The sequence below is a fragment of the Hyla sarda genome, chromosome 10, assembly GCF_029499605.1.
Source record: "Hyla sarda isolate aHylSar1 chromosome 10, aHylSar1.hap1, whole genome shotgun sequence".
Lineage (NCBI taxonomy): Eukaryota > Metazoa > Chordata > Amphibia > Anura > Hylidae > Hyla > Hyla sarda.
Genome location: NC_079198.1, coordinates 104,912,917 through 104,921,958, shown reverse-complemented (window position 1 = coordinate 104,921,958; position 9,042 = coordinate 104,912,917). Strand labels below are relative to the sequence as shown.

General features: G+C 45.6%; 1 protein-coding gene across 1 annotated transcript in view; it reads left to right on the top strand.

Annotated features, from left to right (window-relative positions):
* The first annotated feature begins 6 nt into the window (after window positions 1-6).
* The window catches only part of LOC130294451 (ATPase family AAA domain-containing protein 3), a 107,549-nt gene continuing 98,513 nt past the window's right edge, over window positions 7-9,042 (top strand). Inside the window, exons 1-3 of the mRNA XM_056544276.1 lie at window positions 7-337; window positions 5,791-5,867; window positions 7,797-7,898. Coding sequence (XP_056400251.1) covers window positions 145-337; window positions 5,791-5,867; window positions 7,797-7,898 — 372 coding nt within the window. The 5' untranslated portion in view covers window positions 7-144. The remainder of the gene's footprint in view (window positions 338-5,790; window positions 5,868-7,796; window positions 7,899-9,042) is intronic.

Here is a 9,042-nt window from a genome sequence, read left to right as displayed (position 1 = left end):
GGCGTGTCACGTGACGTCACCACCCGGGCGGGTTGTACGCAAAGTGACCTTGCACAGAGGTTGATGCGCATGCGCGGTGTTCTCGCTGACAACCCCACGTGTGTATCAGTGGAGAGAGGAGACCGGTGATCTGTACCGGGGATCATGTCATGGTTGTTCGGCTATAACAAGGGGCAGCCCGCCCCGCCAGATGTGCCAGGCTTTCCGGTGCCCCCGCCACCTCCTGGAGGCGGCGGAGATGGAGGGGACAAGAATAAACCCAAGGACAAATGGAGCAACTTTGACCCCACCGGCCTTGAGAGGGCAGCTAAGGCGGCCAGGGAGCTCGACCAATCACGTAAGTGTACGGCTAGGACTGGGTGTGCTGGGGCCTGTAGTCCTTCTTTCATTCTCCACTATGTATAGTGGTGTTTCCCATCTAGGGTGCCTCCAGCTGTTGCAAAACTACAACTCCCAGCATGCCCGGACAGCCGTTGGCTGTCCGGGCATGCTGGAAGTTGTAGTTTTGCAACAGCTGGAGGCACCCTAGCTGTGATGTCACATCTATGTTCCAGAATGCTGTTACATTTGTTGTTGCCTTGCTTGTTGCGACACAACCCTTGGCTGTCCAGGGTGTGCTGGGGCTTGTAGTCCTCCTTGCATTCTCAACTTAGATATAGCTGTGATGTCGTGTCTATGGTCCAGGATGCTATTACGTGTGGCGTGCGTTGGTGACAGCGTTACCGTAAAACAGTGGTGTCCAACCTGTGGCTGTCCGGGCATGCTGGGAGTTGTAGTTTTGCAATTGCCGGAGTGCCCCAATGTGGTGACCACTGCCTGAATGTTAGATCAGTGATTCTCAACTAGTGGGCCTTCAGATGTTGCAAACTACAATCCCCAGCATGCCTTGACATGCTGGGGGTTGTAGTTTTTGCAACAGCTGAAGGCCCACTGGGGAATAGCACAAAACGTAACCAGCCGGCCATTATCCTTGGTGGTTGACCTCTAAAATGGCGCAATTCATTCATAAATGCGGTGCTAGTGTGAGCATTGTGACCTGATAGCAAAAGATACTGCCAAGCTGTCACCTCCACCCATGCATGAGTTGCCCACTTGGACAGATGCCACCCATTTAAAGGGATTGTCCAGGATTAGAAAAATTGCTTCTTTATTTTTTTGCCGAAACTGCACCACTCCTGTTCACAGGTCGTGTGTGGTACTGCAGCTCAATGCCATTAACTTCACTGAGCAGAACCGGAGGACAGGAGTGTTGCTGTTTTTGCAAGAAAAAAACTGCATTTTATAAGTCCCCAACAACCCCTTTAAAGGAGTACTCCACTGAAAAGCATCTTTTTTTTAATCAACTGGTGCCAGAAAGTTAAACAGATATGTAAGTTACTTTTATTAAAAAATCTTAATCCTTCCAGTACTTATCAGCTGCTATATGCTCCACAGGAAGTTCTTTTCTTTTTGAATTTCCTTTCTGTCTGACCACAGTGCTCTCTGCTGATATCTCTGTCCATTTTAGGAACTGTCCAGAGTACAAGCAAGTCCCCATAGAAAACCTCTCCTGCTATGGACAGAGATGTCAGCAGAGAGCACTGTTGTCAGACAAAGGAAATAAAAATAAAAAGAACTTCCCGTTGAGCATTTAGCAGCTGATAAGTACTGGAAGGATTAAGATTTTTAATAGAAGTAATTTACAAATCTGTTTAACTTTCTGGCACCAGTTGATTTATAAAAAAAAAAAAAGTTTTCCACCTGAGTACCCCTTTAAAAATGACACTTGTGCTGGGACTAGCAGAGCGCCCTCTCTATGTGACTGGGGCTGCACTTGCGATTCCTAGGATTTCGTGCCATTTTGGAAAATTGGCACCGTTTTTACTGGCTACCATCTCTGATTGTAGGGTTGCGATTGCACTCCCATAATCCGACACCTGATGCCAGACGATCGGAAGGTGTATGCTATTTGCATTGGTCTCCAACTGTTGCAGAACTACAACTCCCAGCATGCCCAGACAGCCAACGGCTGTCTGGGCATGCTGGGAGTTGTAGTTTTGCAACAGAATGGAGGGAACACTGCTCAAGATCATTGGTCTCCAAACTGTGGACCTCCAGTGGTTACCAAACTACAACTTCCAGCATGCCCGGACAACTAATGGAGACCACCAATCTAAGGATGTGTACACACACACACACACACACACACACACACACACACATACTTTTGGGAAGATTTATCAAAATCAGTGCAGAGGAAAATTTGCCCAGTTGCCCATAGCAACCAATCGGATCGCTTCTTTCATTTTTAACAAGGCCTCTGCAAAATGAAAGAAGCGATCTGATTGGTTGCTATGGGCAACTGGGCAATTTTTACTCTGGACAGGTTTTGATAAATCTTCCCCTATATATGCTGCAGATTGTGTCATTGACTTGGCATTAGAGATGAGCGAACTTACAGTAAATTCGATTTGTCATGAACTTCTCGGCTCGGCGGTTGCTGACTTTTCCTGCATAAATTAGTTCAGCTTTCCGGTGGGCTGGAAAAGGTGGATACAGTCCTAGGAAAGAGTCTCCTGGGACTGTATCCACCTTTTCCAGCCCACCGGAGCACCTGAAAGCTGAACTAATTTATGCAGGAAAAGTCATCAACTGCTGAGCTGAGAAGTTCGTGACGAATCGAATTTACTGTAAGTTCGCTCATCTCTACTTAGCATCATAGAATCTGCAGTGTATATATAGTAGGTGTGAACATACCCTTACTCCAGTGTTTCCCAACCAGGGTGCCTCCAGCTGTTGCAAAACTACAACTCCCAGCATGCCCAGACAGCCTTTGGCTGTCTGGGCATGCTGGGAGTTGTAGTTTTGCAACAGCTGGAGGCACCCTGGTTGGGAAACACTGCCTTACTCATATACATACAAGTATATACTGCATTGGCGGTCAGCAGGTCCTATCAGATTGGTCAGCCCTGACTTTGCTCTTTGGCGCAGGCCCCTGATCTCTCTCTCTGTACATAGATGAGCCGCTCTGTCCGCCATATCCTGATATCCTCCACCTCCTCAATGTCACGTCCTGATGTATATCCCGCTCTGTATCTCATGCCCTTGCCTTGTTGTGTCTGTACCCCCCCCCCCCCTGTTTACTCTCAGTTGCATCATTCCTCTTGATCTGTGGACTGTAGGTCACATGATGATGCTATTGCTGCAGTATTGTGTCACCCTCACTATATATACTGTACAGTTGTGCTGGAAAGTTTGCATATACCTGGTAGAAATTGTGAGATTTTGGCATTGATTTAAAAAAAAAAAAAAAAAAAAAAAATGTAAATAAAAAATTATCATGGAAAAACATTTTTGAAGTAGTAAGTTCCCAGTATCATTAAATTTTTTTTTTTTTTTTTTTTTTTTTGACAGAGTTCAAGAACAGATACTTTTTTGGTACTCACCAGTAGAGATGAGCGAACTTACAGTAAATTCAATTCGTCACAAACTTCTCGGCTCGGCAGTTGATGCCTTTTCCTGCATAAATTAGTTCAGCTTTCAGGAGTTCCGGTGGGCTGGAAAAGGTGGATACAGTCCTAGGAAAGAGTCTCCTAGGACTGTATCCACCTTTTCCAGCCCACAGGAGCACCTGAAAGCTGAACTAATTTATGCAGGAAAAGTCATCAACTGCCGAGCCGAGAAGTTTGTGACGAATCAAATTTACTGTAAGTTCGCTCATCTCTACTCACCAGTACCAATTACTGATATATTATTATTATTTTTTTAAATGTCATGTGACTTGGTCAAGCCTTAGGCAAATGACGAACGTAAGGCCTAATTAGGTAGGTATCCCCCCCCCCCTGTTTTGTAGAAGCGCCCAGAAGATAAGTAGTTATGGATTGACCTCCTTATAAGGTCGAAGCCCCTAGAAAATAGGTATGAACCCCCTCTTAGGTAGAAGCCCCCAGAAGATAGGTGGATAAGATAACCTCCCTATTAGGTTAAAGACCCCAGAGAAAAGGTAAGATAGAGAAGCCCCTAGTAAGTAGTTAGGGAAGCCCCCAATAAGTAGGTTGGGAATCCCGCCTATTAGGTTGAACCCCAAGTAGTTAGGTAGGATTCCCCCGTCCACTATAAGGTAGAAGCCCCACAAGATGGGTCGGTAAGGAATTCCCTTATTAGATGGAATCCATCTATCAGATAGGTGCCCCAGTAAGTAGAAAGTGAATCCCCCTCTTGTAAAGAATCTACACTATTAGGTAGAAGCCCCTAAAAGCTAGGTAGGTAGGGAAACAACAACCACCACCTCACCTCCCCAACGGCATCGCCCACCAACTAAACAGTCCCAAGTCCACCATAAGTCCAAGTCCAGCTGCACTGCTCTGCAAATTAGTCAGAATGGAATTGTCGTATTAGGTAGAAGCCCCCGGTAGTCAGGTAGGTAGGAAACTATCTTTTGTGTAGGTCACCTTTTTAGTTTTCCCTCAAAGAGAAAATAATAAAAATCCCACTCCTGCACTCAAGCCTCTACATCATGGGTCAAGTCCTGGAAAAAAAAAAGTGTGGGAACTTGCCCAATATTTCCATTCAAGGGCTGATCCTGCAGGACTACTGCTAAAGGGAACAGTGTTTCTGCTGTGGAAAAAGTGCAGGAACTCTGCCTTGAGCTCTGCTCTACATCCTCCACTCTGATAATGGTGCAGGACCTTCTCCTACAAGCCAGAGTGGTGCAGAACCTGCCACGCTATTAAATAAAACATTATGTACTGGTCCCGCACCACTCCGGATAACAGAGCGAGTGATGATGGGTGCGGGAGCAGTGTGAAAGCAAGAGGGATTTTTTTGGTATCCCGCTCTAAGTCCCATGTCCTTACCTTGTTGTGTCTGTATCCCCTGCTAAGTAATCTGTTTATTCTCGGTTGCATCATTTACACCTTATATTAAGGTTTTTAAGCCAGGGTTTCTTCGGCTTTTGCAAAACTACAACTCCCAGCATGCCCGGACAGCCTCTGGCTGTCCAGGCATGCTGGGAGTTGTAGCTTTGCAACAGCTGAAGGCACGCTGGTTTGGAAACACAGCATTAGACGGTCAACTAGCCCCATTGACGGTTTTACAATTCACTCCGCAATCGTAGTTCTAGAACCAGATAGGAATGGGGTTAATTAAAAATGCATAGATGGAGGCTTATTGTAATTGTCTAATTGTAAACTTTTTATTTTTTTTTAAATCAACTGGTGCCAGAAAGTTAAATAGAATTTCCTCTGTAGTATTCAGCAGCTAATAAGTACTGGAAGGATTAAGATTTTTTTAATAGAAGTAATTTACAAATCTGTTTAAAGGGGTTCTCCGGTGCTTACACATCTTATCCCCTATCCAAAGGGACCCCCGGGATCTTGCACGCGGCACCCCGTTTGTAATCAGTTCCCGGAGCGTGTTCGCTCCAGGTCTGATTACCGGCGACCACAGGGCCGACGGCGTGTGACGTCACACCTCCGCCCCCCGTGTGACGTCACGCTCTGCCCCTCAATGCAAGCCTATGGGAGGGGTCGGGACAGCTGTTGGCCGTGTGGTTGCCGGTAATCAGATCCAGAGCGAACACACTCCGGGGACTGATTACAAACTGGGTGCTGCGTGCAAGATCCCAGGGGTCCCCAGCGGCGGGACTCCCGCGATCAGGCATCTTATCCCCTATCATTTTGGATAGGGGATAAGATGTCTAAGCACCCCTTTAACTTTCTGGCACCAGTGGATTTAAATAAAAAATAAAATAAAAAAATGTTCCGCCCTTTAAGATTTACTCCTCTTTATTCTCGTTGCTTTACTCTTCAGGACATGCCAAAGAAGCTCTTAACCTGGCAAAGATGCAAGAAGAGACCCTGCATTTGGAGCAGCAAAGTAAAATTAAGGTACCTGAATCCTGCACCACACTAATAACAAAGATGGCCCCCAGGCTGTAATGAATGTAGATGTGGCCGTGATACTACAAGACGCACTCACAGGGATAGCACAGGACAGACATAGGCAACCTCCGGCACTGCAGATGTAGTGGACTGCATCTCCCATAATGCTCTTATAGCCAATACGCTGCCAAAGCATCATGGGAGATGTAAAGCACAAAGCGGCACCACAACACTTCTAATATAGCAGCACCTAGTTATGGACACTGGATCGGCACTTGGGGTATTCAAGATCAACGACCAGCGGTGGTGCTAGGAATAGTGACTAATAGCATCTTGAGAATAAATAGTAGCAGAACATGACGGCAATCCTGCACTCACCGCAACAGTAGGGAACATCCGACTCCTTTCCAGGACCTCTAACAGACGGACAGGCAATGCTGGTGAAGGGCGCTCAGAGGCGACTGCCGGCGGCCTCGCGCAGCGAGGTGCACTTCTTCTGTCAAATCCGGAGATGTAGTCCCCAAAACATCAGCAATACTCATGGTTGTCTAGGCTTAAAATCTTTTATTTTTTATATCCCATGACCACATCTGGTCATGGTTATGTCTGGTATTGCAGTTCAGCTCCCCCGTAGACTGAGCTACATCCCCAAACACACAACCTGTTGACAATTGTTGCACTATCTTTTTGGAAGGAAGCAGCAAATAACAGGACATCTAGACATGCACCCCCCCCCCCCCCCCCAAGTTACCTCTCACCTGTAACCCCGAACGTGTTTTCGCAATGCTGCTTCATCAGGGGGCACTCCCTGACGAAGCAGCAATGCAAAAAACGCATTCAGGGATACAGGTGAGAGGTAACTTGTGGGGTGCATGTCCAGGTGTCCTGTTATTTATGGCTGATCTGTCTCCATTTTTCTCTCATTGCTATACCATTGTTACCTGTGGGAGTAACCATTGTCCCTTCGACAGAAGTTCATTCATACAAGTGATATTTTTCTGTGTATTGCAGTGATCCCCAAACTGTGGCCCTCCAGATGTTGCAAAACTACAATTCCCAGCATGCCTGGACAGCCGTTGGCTGTCCAGGCATGCTGGGAGTTGTAGTTTTGCAACATCTGGAGGGCCACAGTTTGAGGACCTCTGGTGTATTAGCACAGCTTCCCTGGTGATACCCCTTTATCATCAGTGTGCACTTTCATTTTGAAGTTTCACCTGATGCTTTTCACCCCGCTGTATACCTGTACAAATATGTGATCCTTTTACTTTTACCTTCACCTCCTGCTTTTTTCTGCCTGTGCATCCTGTTGTACCTCATCATTTTGCTTTTTACTTGTTTTTACATAATTTTTGCTACCAATGAAGATCAATATTTTTCTGATACTTGAGTATTTTCTACGGTCAGTTGTGTTGGTGTATGTTTGTACGGACCATGTAATCAAGGCTCTCGGGCAATATTTTTTTGGGGTAATTATTTTGCCCTGACCTGTTCAGGGTAAATTTGACTTTTTTGGGGATGCTGAACGGGTTAAAGCACAGCTGACATCACCAGATCCCAATAAAATCCCCTGAATTTTTTTATTTTTTTTCCTCCACTGAACTCCTGTCCTTGTGATGGACTTACAGACGAGCAAAACAAAACTGCACATAATGTGATGTGGCCCCCAACCCACTTATGAATTTACCTGGGTGATCTCCAGCTCTAGCAGCCTGAAGAGGATGACCAGGTGCTGTGATCAAACTCCACCCCCTCAGTCAGAGGGTTCATGGGAAATGTAGGCTGCATTACAGGCTAGAAAGATAGAGATATATAAACCTGAAGTGCTTCTCTAAGCAGGGCATGTATCTTATGTGTATAAGTAGCTGACATTTTTGCTATAAAGATGAATATCTCGGCGCTCCACTTAATATTACTTATTTTTTTGTTGTTGTTTAGGAATATGAAGCTGCTTTAGAACAGCTGAAAAACGAACAGATCCGAGTGCAAGCTGAGGAGCGCAGGAAAACATTAAATGAGGAGACAAAGCAGAATCAAGCGGTGAGATGAGAGATCTGAATGGAATATCCTTCTATCTGTCCAGGTCCATGATTTCTTCCATAGAGAGACAGTTTTCGAGCCAATTTGACCGTTTATGAGCCAACCAGAAAATGATAAAAATGGATCTTCAACAGGCACATTTACAGCATAGAATAAGGATGGGAATGTTCAAAGTTCTTATCATAACGATTTATTAGGCACAACCAGCAACGCGTTTCCTGCCTGTAGCGGGCACTTCGTCAGGCAAATGTGCATATACAAACAGGTGAAGCACTCAGACCGATCCCTCCAAGGAACAGCCCAGGATAAAAGCAACGCACAAGACTTCAAAGGTAAAATGGTTTATTTACCCGGCATGCAACGTGTTTCGCTGGACAACCAGCTTCATCAGGCATAATGCCTGATGAAGCTGGTTCTCCAGCGAAACGCGTTGCATGCCGGGTAAATAAACCGTTTTACCTTTGAAGTCTCGTGCGCTGCTTTTATCCTGGGCTGTTCCTTGGAGGGATCCGTCTAAGTGCTTCACCTGTGTTGCCAGGATCAGCTGCCGTTCTTCGCCCGTTGAAGGGTTATTCCACGCTTTCACCATAGTTGTACTTGGTCGCAGTACAACTATATTCGGTGAGCATTTTTGCTTGTTTTCCATCTCCTCTTTACAATACGGTATCGCACTAGGAGCGCTCTCCTTGTCTGTATTTGCATATACAAACAGGAGACAGACAGGTTTAAATAGACAGTCATTACGTACATTTAAGGTCACGTCACGTCAATCAGGCTATTCAGGAAAAAAAAACCGCTAAGAAACATGACTAGCAGGTATATTTAGAAATAGTGGATACAAATAGAAACATCAAATAGTATTGTATACAAGAAAGAACATAGTATGGACACATGTCAAAAAGTGCTATTATGAAGGGCAGAGGTGTCATTAAGAAATATAATATAAAACGCAACTCTAATCCAAGCTCATTTGATAGACTAGGTGTGAGTGATTGGCCGAGGGTACGTATCTCGGCACTATAGTAGTAAGTTTCTTTATGAATGGAAGGCGCCGTGTGCGCTGTAAATGAGCTGAAACTGGGCGGAGTAGACAAGTGTAGCACAGATGCAGCGCCAAGAATGGGTGGTTGTCCCATTCATTCTT